At 39.6% G+C, this 18,920-nt stretch overlaps 1 protein-coding gene and 1 long non-coding RNA gene across 3 annotated transcripts in view; one reads left to right on the top strand and one right to left on the bottom strand.

The window, feature by feature from the left end:
* Positions 1-18,920, top strand: part of LOC148186802 (uncharacterized) — a 42,513-nt gene that overhangs the window by 18,924 nt on the left and 4,669 nt on the right. The gene's annotated exons all lie outside the window — the stretch shown is intronic.
* LOC121939799 (homeobox protein OTX2-like) lies at positions 2,967-8,852 on the bottom strand. 2 transcript variants are annotated; one of them, XM_088089653.1, is made up of 4 exons: positions 8,750-8,852; positions 5,485-5,682; positions 5,065-5,216; positions 2,967-4,383 (listed from the first exon to the last, which is right to left on the bottom strand). In XM_088089653.1, the coding sequence occupies exons 2-4, from the start codon at positions 5,579-5,581 to the stop codon at positions 3,757-3,759; spliced, it is 876 nt and encodes a 291-aa protein (XP_087945779.1). In that variant the 5' UTR covers positions 5,582-5,682; positions 8,750-8,852; the 3' UTR covers positions 2,967-3,756. The 2 variants fall into 2 exon arrangements, with proteins under 2 accessions (XP_087945779.1, XP_087945780.1); XM_088089654.1 differs by lacking the exon at positions 8,750-8,852 and adding an exon at positions 7,171-7,308.

Genomic DNA, 18,920 nt, shown 5'->3' with positions numbered 1-18,920 from the left:
TCTTTGACTTATTCTTCTTCGTCTTATTCTTCCTCTTTGTCATATTCTTCCTCTCATTATTTTTAGTCTAGGTTTTCTTGTCATCTTCTCCTCCTTCTTCTCATTCGCATCTTATTCCTCCTCTTTTTGCTCTTCGTCTTTTTCCTTTTCTTCTTCTTTTTTTCTCTTCCTCTTCGTCTTCCTCCCTCTCTGTTTCTTTTTCTTATTCCTATTCTTTTTTTTACCTCCTCTTTATTATCTGCTTCTTTGTCTTCTTTATCGTCTTCTTCCTCTTCTTCCACTTCTTCTCATCATATTGTTGCATTTTCATCATAATATTGTCATTTATTGCAATTTTGCACAAAATGCACTAAATAAATGTTAGTTAATTTTTCTGCTTATTATTATTATTAGTAGTAGTAGCAGTAGTAGTAGTAGAATTAATATTAGTAGTATTAATAGGTGTACATTTCAGGGAAAACAAAAGGGGGGGACACCCCCCTCAATATTTAATACATGTGCATTAGTCCCCCCCAATAAAAACATAAAAGCAGCAGAATACTTATATTCTGACAAGTTAAAAACAGTTGTACCACAGATAAATACAAAAATGGTGAAAAAATGGTGCATAAAAATTCACCAGAATGCAAAAACTTAAGTTTTTGACCCATTAACCCCCTGTGTCACCCCTGAGGTTGCAATGAAACCCATGCCTTTTATCGTTTTCATTATAACCTAATAGATATACATATTTAAATACAATCTCTTGCACGTAATATATTGACAAATGCAGTTTTTATATGATATCCTCTTTATGTGTCATTTGCAGAGAAATTCTTGATATATCTTTTGAAATCATGTGATTTGTTCTTTATTAAAACCAGTGTTCAGTCACATAAATCATGAATCAAATTAGGAATATGCAAGTGAAATACATTAAAAAATATATTAATAACAAATAATAAAAGCCGAAAATACAGTCAAGTAAAGCTAGGACCTTACTCTCCAGCCTCAGTATGTAGCCTTTAATGGTACACTGACAGTGACCATTATTGCTGGGCTATATATATAAAGTTATATTAAAGCCCACAAGGCCATCAGTGACTCACAGAACCCCAAGGTCATTTAAGAGTGATATTTTAATATTTTAGTATGAGATATGAAAAGTTATACATTGATTTAACAAATGCACTATATGCAGAAGTGTATGCTTTATGCTGCTTGTTTTGGCTTCCAATCTTAAGTGAAAACAGGCTACCATTATTTAGATGTTGAGTATAATAATTTTATCACAGTTCATGTTAGATTTTTGTGTCAGCAGTAAAACAGCAGTAAAATATTGTAGCTAGTTGTGATGGAGACTCTCCTCCAGGTTCGGGTCTCCTCTCCTCCGGAGGGGAATCCTGGAAATCCCCGGCCGGTGGTGAAGTGCTGCCGCTTGGGGAAAGCCCTGCCTCGGGGGCGGCGGTCGACAAAATGTGCGGTCCTTTCAGCCAAGAGGAGGCTTCCGAGGCCCTTTTTTATTGTTTAACATCCTCAAATACGATGAGAGGATTAATGAAGCGCGTCTGCCGGACCCATATGTCCCCTTCAGGGCCGCTTGTGCTTAATTAAAACCGAATGGATACTCGGGGGCCCCCGGCGCTCCTGACTTACTGCTCTCTGCTGACGATTATGAACCTGTTGAGGCTTTGGATATCACTCCGAAAAAGACATTTAGAGGACTGTGGAGACAAAAAATATGCTACAGAATTCAGATTATTTATAAGCAAGTTTTTAATTATTTACTTTTTAATTCTACTGAGATGTTTTATTCCAGAACTTGTCATAGATAAAATTTAAGAACTACAATCTTTATGGACACTTGGGTAATGTTTTATCAATCTAAATTCACTGAGAATTAGAGTTATTACCCCCATTATTTTGTTTATATTGAATTAGGCCTATATTTCTATTTTTATGCATTATTGTGTCCTTCTTGGACACTGTTTTTATTTTCTTTATTCTTTCTTTCTTTTTTAATCTTGTCTTCAATTTTAGGTTGCCAGGTTCTTCGTTTGTCATAATTTAAAAATAATCACTTTTTTTTCATTAAAAAATAATAAAATCTAATTAGAATATACAGTTATTAATTGCTGTGTAATACGGTGCTAATTAGGGGTCAAATGGACAACAAAGCACTTCAACGGCAGCAAAAAGTCACGCCAGTTATTAGAAACCGCCCCTGCCACATCCTAATTAGACCGATAGCACGAGCTCTCTTCTTTAATCCATGCACGAGCCCTCGGACCTGCTCACGCTCTCTCTTACTAAAACTCCAAAGAGGTTGCATGTCCACACAGATCCACATATGCAATGCAGGATTAATCAGGATTAATTCAGGGATCCCTGAAACAGATGCATTGATTGAGAGATTGTTAAACTATGCGCGTTACCGTCTAGTAAGGGTAACGCGTTTTATTTTCTGAAAATATTACCCGGTTTACCCACCTTTATATGCATGACAAATAATAACAAATAGTTATTGTTTGAAGCTTTAACCGGCAGTGTTCTGCTTTTTATTTGGTCTGTACTCGTCTGTAAACTCCTGTTCGCCCCTGGACTTTTGCGCACATTTCTGCGTGTGAACTGGCCAACGGTGCGCCCTGAACCAAAGAGCAGCCGTCAATAAAAATGTTGGATTATCCTCTTTATGAGACGGGATTAACATAGCTCTCACATAATTCACATTCCTCCCTGCCTTGGACGGAAATCACGGACTCTAATGATGCAGTAGACATTTTTTTTTTTTAAAGTGGGCGAATTATGACGCATTTTGGATGAAATTTGGCGCAACTATCATATTAGATTTGTGCCAAATCAAAAAGTATAAAATCTAAATAATCATGTGGCTAAAATAAGGTGCCCTGTTGACATGTTGTGGTGTGTTGTGTGCAGAAACAGATGATACAAACAGGAAGAAACATAGATGTACACATGCAGCCAGGTCAGGTCAAGTGGTCTTTATTGTTATTTAGTGTGTTTGAGTGTGTCTTGATTCACTCTGCACTCCCTATTTCATTCAGCTAATCTGTCCTCAGAATAATTTATCATTTAACACTCGAGACATGGAAATAAATCTATCAAATTCACAGCTGTGGCGCGAAGCAAAATTGCATACAGGTTGTACAAAGAATCACATTTAAAAAAAGAAAAAGAAACTAACACATGGAGGGAAAATAATTCAAAAAACACTTAAGGGACATTTATGAGCACATGGAAACGGACTGATTGTCTCTTATAACTAAACATTTCTCATAAATTAATAGTGCATCCATATCAGAGCTGCTCTCTCTCTCTCTTTCACACACACACACACACACACACACACACACACACACACCACACACACACACACACACACACACACACACACACACACACACACACACTCATGCGCTTTGATCAAAGGGGCCCTTCAGCGTGCCAACAAAATTAAAAAAAAAAGATTCTTTAAGGAGCTTAGAAAAACCCTGACCTATTCCTCAAACTTTCACTCTTTTGATCCTTTTTTTCCTTTTGGTCAACACATTTGTTCCGTGTCCTTGATCAAAGTTGGGGAGAAGTCAGTCAGTGTTCAATAAGTTAACCCAACAAGTGAGACAACCGGCTGGCAGTCCTGCTCTGCTCCGCCCGAGGAGGTAGAAGTTGGGGCTTTTGTGGTGGAAAAAAGTCGCTCTTGCTGCTCCCAACCTTGGGTTTTTTATTTAGTCTGTGAAAACTGTCCCTTAAATGTTCTCACAACACTTGAAATTTCCACGCTGCCTGGTCTTTGTAATCCAAACAGTCCGCGTTGAAATTGAGCTTCCATGAGGAGGCAGTTTGGTCCTTATAGTCCAGGCAGTCTGCGGCGCCGCTGAAGCCGAGCCCCGCCGCTCCGTACGCCGACGAGGAGAGGGAGGACGCGTTGCTCAGGTGGCCGGAAACCCCGTTGCTGCCCATGGGGCTCATGGCGGAGCCCGCGGCTGATAACTGGTGGTGCATAGGCGAAAGGTAGGAGCCGCAGTCCATGCCGGTGAAGTAGGATGAGGACGCCGTGTAGCCCTGGTTGTAGCCCGGCGCCTGGGTGTAGGTCATGGGGTATGAGCGCTGCATGCAGGAGGAGGAAGAGGTAGACAGCGGGTCTGAGAGCGGGGAGATGGAGGCCGGGCTCCAGATAGACACCGGCGCCGCGCTGCTGCTCACAGCCGGGATTGGGGTGCTGGAGGGCGGCGTGAACTGGCCACTGGCTCCGCTCTCGGAGCTGGCCTCTCGGACCGGAGAGCTTTTCTTTTTCACCGGTTTGCTGACCGCCTTGTTCTGCACTCCGCTCTGAGTTTGCTGGGCCTGTTGGCGGTGTTTGGCTCGCCGGTTTTTGAACCAAACCTGAAAAACAACATTTGAATCAATTTAATGAACAATTAAGGCTTGACAATATGGATAAAATCAATTGTCTTGATATTTTTGACAAAAAAACTCAATATTGCGTTTGCCTATTGGTGCTTTCACAAAATATTTCTGCAGTGAGATTTTGATATAATCACTTATGTGGATAAGTATGTAAAGACAAATAGGCCTAATAGAAAAGATAGAACAGTCTGGTAACTTAAGAAAATTAAATCACTTTACTGTAATGCAGCCTTAAAAACTAAAAAAGACAACACTTTTGATATTATCTGAAATCTAAGACCATATATAGTCTCATGATACCATTATAATATCAACATATTGCCTTAGCTACAAAGACAACAAAAAAATCAGTTACCTATCAGAAAATTATGCTATTTTTCAAATGTTCCCAAAATAAAGGCTTTACATTTAGTCAATTCTCTATATAAACTTAATTTTGAAACTAGAAAAGCAATCCACAATAGGAATTAATAACGAAACAACTACAAAACATCGCCTGAAAGTGATTGATTTCAAGCACTTATCCAACAAATGAAGAGTCCACTTTACCCTGAAGTGGAGCGTCTCGCCATTTCAACACATAATGACCAATTAATCATCGATTTTACATGAAAAAATAAACTGTGTGGCTGGAAGTATTTGTTCCTGGAGACTCACCTGCACTCTGGACTCGGGCAGGTTGATCTTTAAGGCCACCTCCTCTCTCATGAAGATGTCAGGGTACCGAGTCTTATTGAACAGATTCTCCAGCACGTCGAGCTGGGCCCGGGTGAAGGTCGTCCTCTCTCGCCTCTGTTTGCGAGGAGTTCCTGATAAGAAGGAAAAACGAAAACATTGGATATAAGAAATAAAATAACAGACAGACTTCAAGAGAATAACTTAATGAGTATTTGATTCATTAATTATATTTAAACAGTCGTTATGATGCAAGTAGCCATTCGCGAGTCAATTTTTAATGTAAATAATACACAACCTATGTTGAAATGACTGCAAGTAAGGTTGGACATTTATTACGCATAAACTATCCAAATTACGCACGCACTGTCTGCACACTGGGTGCACCTTAGGGTATATTACCGTGGTATCCCACTGAGGGATGCAGCAGGTCCGCTCCTGAGGTAGATAAACTCAGTCCGTTCACCGTGTACGGCGGCTGCTTCAGATAGGACATCATTCTGACGGCCGGACGAAAGAAATCACCAAAAAAAATATGGCAGGAATAGTGTTTTAATCCTCACGCGTCTCCGTTTGGTCTTTCACCTCGTCCACATCAACCTGAGTCAGGACACAAAACAGGGTGGTTTCAGCGTTGATGAGATTCGGACTTTTACGCGCAGCCTTTCACGCACCGCGGTGGGTTTAAAGAAGTGGGCGTCCTCGGACTCGCGGCGCTCTTAAAGCCGAGTGGAGACCCCCAGCTGTCCCCTGCTGGACTGAGGATGCTCTGTCTGGCTGACAGGCGTTTACGCCATACCCCCCCCCCGGCCACCACCACCACACACACTAACTGCTACTATAAGCCCGCCTCTTCCCACCCCCAAACACACTCCTCTCCCACCAAAACAAAACATTGTCGTTAAAATGCGCACACTCTGTTGGGCCCCAACCGGTCTCTCAATTAGCATATACCCACAGGTTAGGCGAAGCTAAATAGACAGCTGATTGGGGGGCCATTTGCAGAAACAAAGCCCACTGTTGACCGATAAGTAATGCTGATAACAAAAGACTTTTGGGAACAAACAAAGAGGGCCAATACTGCAAACTGAGCGCTCATTCAAAAACAACCGAGCAGCTTCATTTCTATATCTCAAGCCCCTTTGTTTGTCTCCACTAAAACTCTTGTACATTCAAATGTAACGGAATTAAAATACCGAGGACAACTTTGGCAAATAATTAGAAACATGGAGGCATTTAAGTGATTTCTGACATATTATTGACACTTCCCCCTCCTTTTCCTAATGAATTGCTCCCGGTAATTAGATTTGGAAGGTGACACTATCGAGGAGTGTTGATTAGAGAGGAGCACTTAATCTTAATCTACACAAACAAGGAGATGGCCCACTAAATTTGTCTCCAGGTAGTGTGGAAAAACAGAAAAAACCCACTGATTTCAGCCTCATATTTTACTTAAAAAATAATATAATCCCTCTATCTAAACGAGATATATTAAAATGATCTAGCAAAAAAATCTTTAAAATTTACAAAACTGACAATGACAAAGCAAAAAAGAAGAGAGAAACAAAAAACCCCAAAAAGAAACAATAAATTACCAACGCAAAAAAAAGAAACAACTAACATTGACAAAAACAAAATAGGAAAAGAAAAATAGACTAAAAACAGAAACAACATAAACAATGATCCACAGCAATATTCTATAGCCTTATATGGATATTATAGAAACACAATTACTACAAAGAATATTTTGCGAGACATGTTTAAGTTTTTTTAAAAGAAATATTATAAAAACAGTTATATACAATTAAATATGTATAAAGCCAATAGTAATTATTTAGAATGTTATAATACAGTCTATTGAAAATAAGAAAAAGTATTATTATTGTTATTATCATTATTCTGTAGAGGGTATGAGGCCATTGTTAGGCCTAATCCCCCACAGGAAAAAAATATTAAACGCATTTTCAGTGTTTAATAAAGCCTTATATTTACTTTTTTCTTCGATGAGCTCTTTTTAATAATAGCTAATTAGTCTATCTTCCATATGCTGCTGTCTGCGGCCTCTCTAACGTTTCCAGTGACACCTACCTGTAGAATAAAGTTCCCAGGACCCCAGGGTGCTCCTCCTCTCTCTAACCGGACCCCCTGGTTCTTATAGAGCCAATAACGGCCACTCCTTCAGCCTTCTCAATCTGTCACTTTTTTCACCCCAGCTTTGCTCCACATCCGTTCAATAATAAATACCCGGGGCCCAGCCATTAATTATTATTGGCTACAAGAGATTTTTTTCTTTCTGTAAGAAATTAACGAGATAATCCGGACGGCACGCGCTGGCCTGATTACAGGACGCCAGCCACGACTCCGCATTCAGGCCTCCTTAATTTTCTGCGTCACGAAAATAAAACAAAGACTGGCATTGTATTTATCAGACCAGCTGACTGCCAGACAACCGACCCCCCCAGACCCCCCCAAAACCCCAGCACAAGCAGCTCTGCATCTCACTTTCCCAAACTGACACATGCATCCTCATATTATTATTATTATTATTATTATTATTATTATTATTATTATTATTATTGTTATTATTATTAATTTGGGTTTTAAGCGTTTTTAAAGAAATTCACACTTTTGCATTTTCAGCAGTACTTCAAAATGCATTGAGCATTCACACTGCATCTTCTGCAGGAAATGCACTTTCCATAATGATGATGATGATGATGATGATTATTGTTATTATTATTATTATTATTATTATTATTATTTTATCCTGTCCAGTGACCTCCTGTATGTTTGTGTGGCTGTAAAATCTGACAAGTTGATCTTACTTAATATAAACTTGGAAAATGATTGCATTGACAAAGGAAAGTTAATTTGACTATTAATCTTAATTTGTTTACTTCATCTCATCTCATGTTAAATTCATATAAAATTTAGCTGTATTCGCATAAGTTTGGGAAGTTGTTGATTAAAAAACGACAGATGTAGAAGTTTTAACCTCAGTAAAAGTTAATCTGACCGAACTTGATCATGACAGAGGATTTTGGCTATGATGAAGTCAGGAAAACTGCAAGTTTTCTTTTCTTAAAATGTTTAAGAAAATACAAATATGACTGTCTAGTTATTAATTTGTAAGAAAAAACAACTTCACGTCAGATTTTACAGTGTACTTTTTTGTTGTTGCAAAAGTTTCAAGGTCAAAATTCACCCATAAATAAAAACACAAGTTGTTATTGTGCAAATTGACACGTTTAATACTACATTTTATTTTGTAAAATAACACAATTGTCGTAGCTTATATTGTAGCCAAGAGTTTGATTGCAACTTTGCACATGGCATGCGATTTAAGGTTTTTAAAAATGAAATTCTGTCAACCTACAACTTGACTTTAGGAGTCCAGCCTCCCTCCTCTGCATGACTGAATAAATCCAAAGTCTCCAGTCAAACATGCAGCAGTTAGAGTGTATTATGTGAGGCTGCGGACTGCTCCGCCGGCCTGCTATTAACCGCTTGAATGCGCCTTTGCAGCGCGCAGCAGCCCATTGAAAAGTTTCCTCTTAAAACACGCCTACCCAATTATCTCCCCGTAGGCTGTTATCTGCGTATCCATCGCGCGCACTTAAATAAATGTACACAGAAAATATCAGAGAAAGTTAAACAAGTCACTTACTTGAGTAAAAGGTCTTTTTCTAAACGGCAGAGCTGAGCGGTTACATCAAGCGGCTTTGATTAGTTTCCTCCCGGTAAGCTCGTTGGATGCGGATAAGACGGAGGGACTCTCGGTATTTATGGAGAGAGAGAGAGAGACAGCGAGGGTTTTTTTGCAGCCAATAGAAATGAGAGAAAATATGATGATGTGCAGAGGTGTGAGAGGGTGCAGCAGCTGGAGTGAAGTGGCCTGATGGTGGCAACAGCAGCTCTAAAGCACCACCGCTGCCACTCACTGTGCTTATTTATCATTTAAAAAGCAATAAAACATTAGCATTAATATAGACGACAGCTTTTATTTTAATATTTTTTTTTAGCGTTTACAGCTCTAAAAAATGTCAATGTAGGTGTGGAGAGTTAAGCAACCAATCAGAGGCGAGCACCTGCACGGACTTAAGTGACCGTCAAATTATAGTGGTTTAAAACCCATAGTAAGAATCAAGAGATTTTAGCTGCAGCTTGCAGATTTAATTGTCAAAATAAGCTGAGCAAGCAAAACGGAAGCAGTGTTTTGTAGCGAGAGGTGAAAATAACTTCTCGGGGATCTGTCACGGTTTGATTCTGTGTAACCCTGTAAAGGAGATTTAAGGGGGGAAAAATGGTGGCCCGTAATGCTGTGTGTGCACCACCACTTCTCTGTTCTTAAAAAAAGAGAGAAAGAAAATAGCAGACTAAATTATGTGTTGCATATCAAATTTTCTTGGTTTACACCATGCATGATATATTATTTTACTCTTGCGACTCCATGGGTGTAGATTTGGGGGGGGCGAGGGGGCATGTCCCCTTTGATTTGATTTGTCACATGAAAACACAAATGTAGCAGAGGACTTTTATTCTGGCAAAATTAAAGACATTTACACCCTGGGTCTTCTATCGTGGGTCCGTGACCCATAGGGGGTCCTCAGAGTTACAGATTGCTATTTGATTGCTTGATCTTTTTTTTCTACATTTTTTTTCTCCAAAAATTAAAATAGGTCTAAAATAATCACATTAATCCAATGTCATTAGCAAAGATAATTCGCTGATGATAGGCTAAATATTAACCATAAATACCTGTCAAATGGATTTATCATGTATTTGCAAATGATTGATTGCTTTTTTTCATGCACACAAACGTGCCCAACACTCATGGGTTTACAGGACACCAATACAATATTAATGCAGCGATCGATACAAGATAAGGTTACACAAAAAAGGTTACTTTCTAAAGCATAACCCAAAAGATGGATGATCATTTTAAGTAGTACATCCCTTGTGTAGGCAGGACAGTAAAACAAAAAATAAACCTCATTCTCAATTTGTCTGGTCTTACACAACAAAAAAGTCAACCCTCTTCTGGAGGGACATTAAACCTAAAAATCTCCAAGGCTAATGGTAGTAGTCCAGAGCATGACTGTGGGCATTGGGAACTTTGTCTTTCATCTGAATTTTACTTACACTGTATCAATTCTTTATGATACAGTAAGTTCATAATTGTGGTTCTACACTATATATCAATAGACCATTTTTCATTGTCAGTGAGAAACAGTTTGCTTCTAATCTCCTGAATTTCACAGAATAAGCTGTAAAATATGAATCTGTCATTAGTTTATTTTTAATAGCTTAGTATTGTATGCAAGGCACTTTACACCACCCTACCGGTCATTGTAGGCCCAGTTTAAGATACAGTTTATTTTATACATATGCAGGAGGGGTCCCTGCTTTCTCTCTACTTCAGCTGCGGGATTCTTGGCCTGAAAACGTTGACGACCTCTGAATCACAGCATAAAATGATGCAGAAAAGACACAAATTGGTGCAGAAAATGCAACAAAATGCAAGGATGCAAGGTGTCTGATCTGCAAGTTTTCTTGCAGAGGACCCCCCAAAACCCTGTCATCCCCACCCATTATGCTCCTTCAATATGTGTCCAAGGGGGCTTGTTGCATTTTGTATTCTGAATTTAATTTTATAATACACTGTAAAATCTGACAAGTTGATTATACTTTTAATAAATCTATATAACCAAATTTCCTTAAAACATGTAAGTAAATATAATATATTAGTATTGATTTAAGTTTATTCAATATGTAATAGTTACGTTTACTTAAAATTTAGTTATATGAACTTAATTTTGTGAAGTTGTTGCAACTTAAAACTGACTAGCTGTTAAGTTTTAGCAACTTCAGTAAACCAAGTTTGTATTCTGGAGGTTTGCAAAGTAGTCAATCATATCTGTAATATTCTTAAACATGTTAACAAAACAGAAGAAACAGATCTCCAAACCTCATCATTGGCCAAATCCTCTTTGTCATGATCAAGTTAAGTCAGACTAACTTGGTTTACTGAAGTTGCTAAGACTTAGAAATAGCAAGGTAATTTCACTTGTCGTTTTCAAGTTGCAACAACTTCACAAAATTAAGTAAATACAGCAAGATGTTAGGTAAACTAAACATAAATTAAGAGTAATAGTTCTATTTACTTTCCTTCTTCAAGGCAATCAGTTTGCAAGATTGTTTTTTTTTTTATCAACTTGTCAGATTTAACAGTGTAAATTTTTAAAAACTGGTTTACTTCAATGTTGACAAAACTTTGGCCTCAGCAGCCCCCACTGAAGGATTTGATTGACGCTCCCAAACAAGCAGCAGGTTAGAGAACTAATTAGGAGTCTTCATGCCAGATGAACAGACTGCAAGGCTGCTGGCTTGTTAGACAAGACTAAAATCAATACGACCTTTTTAACTGAGGACTCTATTGTACAGAAAACCATGGCAGTTATGGAATATCTCATTATTTATTAATTAAACCAATTATATAAAATTGTCTGGAATTAAAATAAAAAAATGTTAAACATTGTAATTTGATTTTGGTCACTAAAAGAGCTCTGATATAAGCAGAGTTTTCCCATTTTCCCAGAGCGCTCACACTAAAACAAACAGCCTAACGGGGCTTAAATATCTGGTCCCCTTGTTGTCCCACAGCGATGTTCTTGGCTCACGCAGAGTCCTTTCATCTTCTGCTCTGATATATAATTCATCGGAAAATATCTAATAGCCCTGGGGAGCGTTTCGGCTAAACGTTGCCGTGGTTGTAAAAAGGTGAAGTCGCTTGTTAATGTCTGTGGCAATATGCCCTCCCCCTGTCTCCGGGCCAATCGACGGAGTCACGGTTTCTCCTGCTGTTAGGGAGACGAATTGAAGGCTAAGAATCGTGGGACTGAGATACGACTCGCTCGCAGTGTGCTGGATAAGACCGGCTGGCAGGAGGAGAGTGTGATGTGCTGCCTCCTCTCACTGCAGCAGCCTTTTGTTTGCTCCCCGTAGGACTGGGTAATATGGTTACAGACCATAATTTATGTCAAAAATCGTAAGAATCCTTTGTGACTATGGGATTTTATTTAATTTACCTTCATTATTATAGGTATTTTTATTATCGCTTATTACCATAACCTTTAAAATCATTTTTTAAAGGGGCATTGCAGTGAATTAGTTTTGTGCTTGCATAGATTTGGGGTCATGCAGGACACTAATTTTGATTATCTATCTTATAATATTAGTGCTCAATATTATTAAATGCTAATTTTTTGCACGGACCATTTCAGTTCACTTCAGCTGTCCATATTCAAGGTCAAATCAATGACTCGGCCCACTCAGCCAACCCCATCTGTTACACACTGACACACACGAACACACGCAGTAAACTGTATTGGACATTATGACTGCTTGCTTTTTGCCATCTGCACCGTAGAACTGGCATTGATAGATTTATTGATAGGTACAGCGGAGGAAGCGATACATGTATTGATGATGCTACAACAAACCAAAGCAAGCGTCCGCTGTCCCATTATCAAAGGAGTCTAAATGAGCTTCAGACAGCAGGTGTTTTTGAGGAAAACAACACAGTCGTAGTTGGCTGTTATTGTTTCAAAATGTCAGTTAAAAGGTCGGATCTCACCAGAAACTGACACAAGAACATTCACCAGTGCAACTTTGCAAGATAGGTGTTGATAGCTTTTTTGTTGACATAGGGACTAGCTGGAGCGCACACGCTAGCAAGCCAAAAACATATTTGTTACGCAACCCCCTAACTGTCATATTTTGACAGCTGTCGTTATGATGAAGTCAAGCCGGGTCAGCCCTCTGCATTACATGGTGACACAGGGGTTCAGCAGCTAGTTAGTAAAACGTGGTTGACGTTAATCGTGTGAATCGACTGATGTGATAAAAAGAGCTAAAAGTTGACTTTTAGTTTCACACTGGACATTCGCACTTGTCTTCTGGGTCAAATGCTGCCTTCCTGTGCTCCTTGGAAATATTGTATTCACCGTATTTACCAGTTACGAGCACATGAACGGCCCTCCAAAGCAGCAATTACTGGGGGAAATTTTGATGATACACGAGTTGCCGAGTTGTGACATTTGCGTGATGTTTCAGGGCAGCAGAAATGGTGGAAAGCATGAAAACAGTGTCAACAATTTACAGTTTTATTGTTTTTGTTCCTTGTAGCTATCGTTTGCTTTTAGGAGTTGCATGTTTTAGTATATGCATCTATTAGCTGTAGCAAGTAAGCAAACTTTTAACCATAAAGCGTGCCAGGCGACTATACTAACATTAATAACAATGTTATTTTATAACACGAGTTGCTGACTTGACGTCATAAATATTGTGATAATAACATATCGTTGGGCCTCTGGTGATTCTCACACTTACTGGCTAGTGGTCAACTGCACAAATTCATGTTCAACAAAGTTTAACTTGACACTTTAGATTTGCACAGATTTACTTCGCCACCACAATAATTTCATCCAAATAATCTGATTTTGCTGTTAAATGCCCCCATTTTAAACGGGAGCGTGACTGCGCCTGAAGACTGATCTGATCAGCTGAAAAGCACTTTGGTAAATGAAATGAGTTTGTGGAGAATTTGTCTTTGATAGCTGAGAGTTTTTAATATTGTACCTGAAGTATTATTACCATTTCACCCCCTCTGCATCCACTTGCAGCCTACATCATATCATATTCATGCTCTTCACTGAGACACATCTACCACTTGTGGTTTGTCCCCTGTGAGGGTTGAATGTCTTGTCCCTGCTGGTACCTCGTTAACCTCCCACGGCCTGCGGCTAGTGTTAGCCAAACTGAGAGGCCTCATACCTGGGTATTGGTCAGCAGGGATCGTCCCCGGGAGCCCTGGACCCCCCACCGGGTTGAGGGGAGGGAGGCAGGCGGGACAGAGGAGGGCCAAACAAAAACACAACCTGGCATCCCCACGGCAAACAGCCCACCTACTGTCAGCCGGCATCTGGGGCACAGCACACAGCCGCTCTATTCACATTCTGATGACGGCAAATACTGAGGAGAACACACACACACACACACACACACACACACACACACACACACACACAATATTTATTCATGTGGGCCTGCAGGTTTGGAAAGCATGTTTTCTGTAAAAACCACCAAAAATAAATTTAAAACAAAAAAAAACCTTAAAAAAAAGTCCCCCAAATTTTAAAGAAAAAAAAAACGCCAAAATGTTTTTAAAACCAGCAAAACTTTTTGAAGAAAAAGGCATTGCCACAAATTTTAAAGAAAAAAAGTCGCCAACATTTTTTAAAAATCACCAAAAAATTTAAAGGAAAAAAACAACAACATTAAAATAAAAGCAAAATCAGCAGAGCATTTTAGAGAAATAATCACCAAAAAGTTGTAAAAAAAAAAAAAAAAGCTAATTAAAAATAATAATACATTTAAAAAACAAATTGCCAAAAAATAAAGACAAAAATGCTAAAAGGTTAAAAAAAATAAAAAATAAAAAAAATCCTAAAAAGTTTTTAAAAAGTCACCACAAATTTGTAAAGGAAAAAAAACCCATTAAAATTTAAAAAGAAAAAAAAATCACCATAGAGTTTTAAAAGAAAAAAAAGCCGAAAGAAAAACAAAATTACTAAAATCTTTTAAAAGTCACTGTCTTCATATTCCAGAAATGCCCCAGCTCACAAACCTGCAGCAGAATGAGAAATTATCTGCAAGCAATCAATCAAGGTTTTATTATAAGACCACCCCAAAAATATAAAGATGTACTGTTTTGAGGCACATCCAAATACTCTGAAAGCATTGTTTAACTGTACTTTTAAGAGAATAAAGAGCATGTGGAGAACAAACTTCGGAAATTGCAAAATAGAAAGAATGACGGACAGAGATTGGGGGAGAAAGTGACGGAGAGAAACAGGGAGGAGGAGTGTAAAGTTAATCCAGTCTGAATCGAAGGGCCCGGCTGCAGGAGTGACACTGAAAACAGTTTTTCTTTTCTTTCTTTTCTCTGCAAATTTGCTCTCCCCTCTCCCTCTCTCTTTGCTTCCTCCCGTGCCTCTCACTATTTTTCTGCCTTCTTATCCTTTTTAATTAGAGGGGCTATTCTGCTGCACAGAGGACCTTAATCCCCAACTGACCAACAATGCAAAAAGCCAGCCTTTGAACAGCCGACCTGCACCCCTCTTGGCCCCCCGAAACCTCCCCACCACCAATCACTGCCCAAACACTCCACGGCTCCCATCGTTGGGAAAACTGCGCTCTTTTCCTTCTCCATCTTTTCCAACATCTTTGACAAAGCACTTGGGGGACCGCTGCAAAGAGAAAGTGTCTGAAAGAGCATTTCAATATCCGCAGAGGTTCTCGAAAAGCTTTGGTTTGGTTCTGGGACAAGGCCGAGGTCAAATGGCAGGTGACTCTGAATGAAGAAAAGTTACTAAAATAACCTGCTAACATCTGAAGTGCATGAAAAGAGCTAAAGGTCACAGGAGGCATTTTATTAGAATAAAAATCAGTAGAGGGAGAAAAGTTGCAGCTGCTAAGTCTCAGTGAAGCCAAATCAGTACGCCTTTGAAAAGCATCTCAAAACATTTTTGGGGGGATTTTTATTTGATTTTCCTCATTAAATAACTTTGTAGGTTATACACTTTCTAGCTGATAACCAACAACACCAGCTGTCTTTATACATCCAGGACCTGGAGCAGGGACCTCCATAGTGCGTTCTTACATCTCTGTCGTTCAATATTGTGGAGGAGTAAGTCCTGGTATTAAGGTTAGAACCAGCAATATTTTGGCCATCTCCGCCAGTACACTAAATGTGGCTTTATTTGTGACGCCTCACAAAGGAGATAATGGTGCACTCCTTGTAATACGAGCCAAAAAGTCTGTTTTTACTGTTTCTATATGTCAACACTGTCAACACTGAAAACGAAGTTTTGAAAATCTTCACCCTGGATGCAGTTTTACAAAAGGGTGATTTTCAGTGACCTAAAACAGAGCTTGCATGTAAATGAGAGGCAAAAACACAACGGAAAAGCTGCATTTTAAAATGTACCTGTGAAAGTCCTGAATTTGCTGCTTGCCACGGTTTGGTTCATTGGTACACGTAGTTGTATTTTGTACTGCTTTTTTCATGATGAAAGAAAAAAACTCGAGTCACAGATAGGTTAAAGTTTGCTACGTCTCCACTGAAACATTTACCAGAAAGCAAGCAGGTTAGAGGGCACATACAAAACAGAAACTGAAGCAAATTCCTCGACTGTGGTCTCATTTCTATACTTCCCAAGCTGGAGTCTATAAAGACTGACCCGTGTAGTCTTGTTAGATGATTATGTGTCTCATCATGAGTAAATTTCCAACCAGTTGAGATAATAAGTCAGCATCGGAAGGCGTACAGTACATTACCTCATGGAAGATCTGCCACTGATACCTGTATGATAAATTCATCGACCAACCACGTGCACCAACGCTTTCATGTGATCACACTGTTTCTTTCATCTGTTTAAACTCAGGTTGACAGTTAGACGTCCAAACTGCTCGTCCAGATATTTAAAAATAAATAATTAGTCTCATAATGATGTCAATGCAAACCATAACAATGCTCCAACTCTCCCTAAAAGCAGCTGAACTAATTTTCCTGTAATTTTGTTCAAGCCGATTTCCTGTAAACATTTTGCCAACATAGCAGTCTGACAAATTGCCACTGGAGCACAATGACACTTTCAACCCTGCCCCGCCATGTGAATGACAGAAAAATGAATTTCCTTTCACCGCAGACGACCGCAGTTTCCTATTTTTACGCCCCGGCGTGCTGGCTCGACACTCCCGCGCATAGACAGGAAAAAAAAAAAAAAACACAGGCCAGCCAAACCCTCTGCCTGGCTAATCACAGGCCCAATATTTCCATAGCAGGCAATTAGCATCTTGCTTTTATGTGTGAAATGGCTGAGGCGAGAGTCGGAGAGAGTCGGGGAGAGAGGCACGGCGGAAACAGAGAGAGAATAAAAGAGCAATTAAGATGTTGGGTGAGCGGAGGACAGAGACAGGCAGTCTGCTGCCGTGTGATTTGAGGCTTGCAGGCCCAGTAATTAGCCCTTCATTGTGAGATAATGGACTTGGCCGGTCTTCCTGGTTCCCCGAGCTGCCCGGGCTGACTCGACCCATGGAAGGTCAAAGGGCACAATGTGCAGTTTGGCTCCTATATGCTTGTGTGTGCATGTGTGTGTGACTGTAAACCAGAGACACTCTTGCTTTGCTTAGGGGCCACTTTTGCAAAATTATAGGAGGCCAGGGGCCAGTCACAGCAGGATAGATGTTTCTAGGATTTTAGGACATTTCTAGGATTTTTAAAGAGGTTTCTAGAATTTTAGGACGTTTGAAGTCGTTTGTAGGATTTGAGGACATTTCTAGAATTTTAGCAGGTGTCTTGGATTACTAGGATGTTTCTAGGATTTTAAGGTGTTTCTCAGATTTTAGGACATTTTGAGGATTTAAAGACATTTCAAGGATTTTGGGGTGTTTCTCAGATGGTAGGACATGTATAGGATTGAAGACATTTCTCAGATTTTTGGACATTTCTCAGATTTTAGGACATCAGGGGCTTAGCTGGGACCTCTGTCAGAGGGTGAGGGGTCCTTCACTGGCACTTTTATTTGATAAACAAGCTTTATTTTTATGCTTTTTCATGCACTCTAGCACCTCATGTATAGTAAAAGTACAAAAACAATTCCCAGTGTGAATCATTTTATTTTTATTGTGAACTAGAAATGGTTGGGGGGTCCACCCAGCACCCTACTAGAGGCAAGATTTGGCCCGCGGGCTGTAAGTTGAGTATTACTGATGCAAACCATCTTTCGTGACTTGCATCATTTTATATTGAGGTCAGAAAAGCAAAAAACCGAAGTCTTTGCATTCAGGTAAATTAATAATCTGAATCTGCAAACCTTTTTGTGTAAATCTTTGCCTTTTTGGGGCTCAGCTTTGAGGCGTTGGAGTCATCACTCTCAGGGCCTATCACTCCTTTCTCCCGCCATCTTTAGAGGAGCAGTAATCTGTGAACCCTGAATCATAAGCTTTGGGTAAATCTATGTAATACGGGTAATTCGATGAAGCAGTATTTTCCTGGTGAGAGGCAAAATCCTGTTGACTATTCAAGGATTGAATCATCCACCAGTAATGCCATTAGACCAGTGCCACGGATTCCTCGGAAAATGCTGTTTAATTGCCAGTAACCAGCTATTGTTTGGTGACGGGTAAACACTAGCCGAGAGGGGGGGCGAGCGAGGAAGCGTGTGAAAAAGATGCCCCTTCGGCTTCAGCCAATCGCCATTGAGAGACGGATTTACTCGATGAAGCCCGCGCTGCAGAGTGGCAGAGGCACTGGCTTAACTAAAGTCTTCAGGAGTATAAATGCAGAGTAACTCTTTCCTTTTAATACAGGATTTGCTCAACAATGCGATTTAGGAGGGGGGTGTCTATTCAAGATAGACATTTTTTTTTGAGTGGCGAGGTTTTTAAGGATCAAGCCTTGTTGCTCACGTTTATTAGCGCGGGACTCCGCAGCTCAGGGATTGTTGGTCGTTGTAATCGTCGTTATCCATGTTTGTGTTTGGCTTTACATATATGCACTCTGACACTAAGTCCCATTCTTTTCCACCTGTGTTAGAGAATCTCTAAGAACAATAACCGCTACCTACGCCCGCCCGTTTATCCTAAGCCACGTTCCCTCACAATAAAAACCGATATTAACTGTCCAAATCAACATGAACTGATCTAAAGCTACTTTAAGTATTTTTTTTTACTAGTTAATCCAATTCTCGGCACACAGGGATTTTTTTATGAGA

The sequence above is a fragment of the Plectropomus leopardus genome, chromosome 16, assembly GCF_026936395.1.
Source record: "Plectropomus leopardus strain MGB_pleo_1.0 chromosome 16, ASM2693639v1, whole genome shotgun sequence".
NCBI classification, from domain to species: domain Eukaryota; kingdom Metazoa; phylum Chordata; class Actinopteri; order Perciformes; family Serranidae; genus Plectropomus; species Plectropomus leopardus.
The sequence above is the reverse complement of the archived record's forward strand: the minus strand, read 5'-3'. Positions and strand labels throughout refer to the sequence as shown.

What these genes read in the sequence shown, in the direction of transcription:
- LOC121939799 (XM_088089653.1), bottom strand. Translation starts at nt 5,581, where the DNA reads ATGATGTCCTATCTGAAGCAGCCGCCGTACACGGTGAACGGACTGAGT. An exon ending in TCCCTCAGTGGGATACCACG is followed by an intron (nt 5,217 to 5,484) that starts GTAATATACCCT and finishes CCTTCTTATCAG; the next exon opens with GAACTCCTCGCAAACAGAGG. An exon ending in TGCCCGAGTCCAGAGTGCAG is followed by an intron (nt 4,384 to 5,064) that starts GTGAGTCTCCAG and finishes GTTGTTTTTCAG; the next exon opens with GTTTGGTTCAAAAACCGGCG.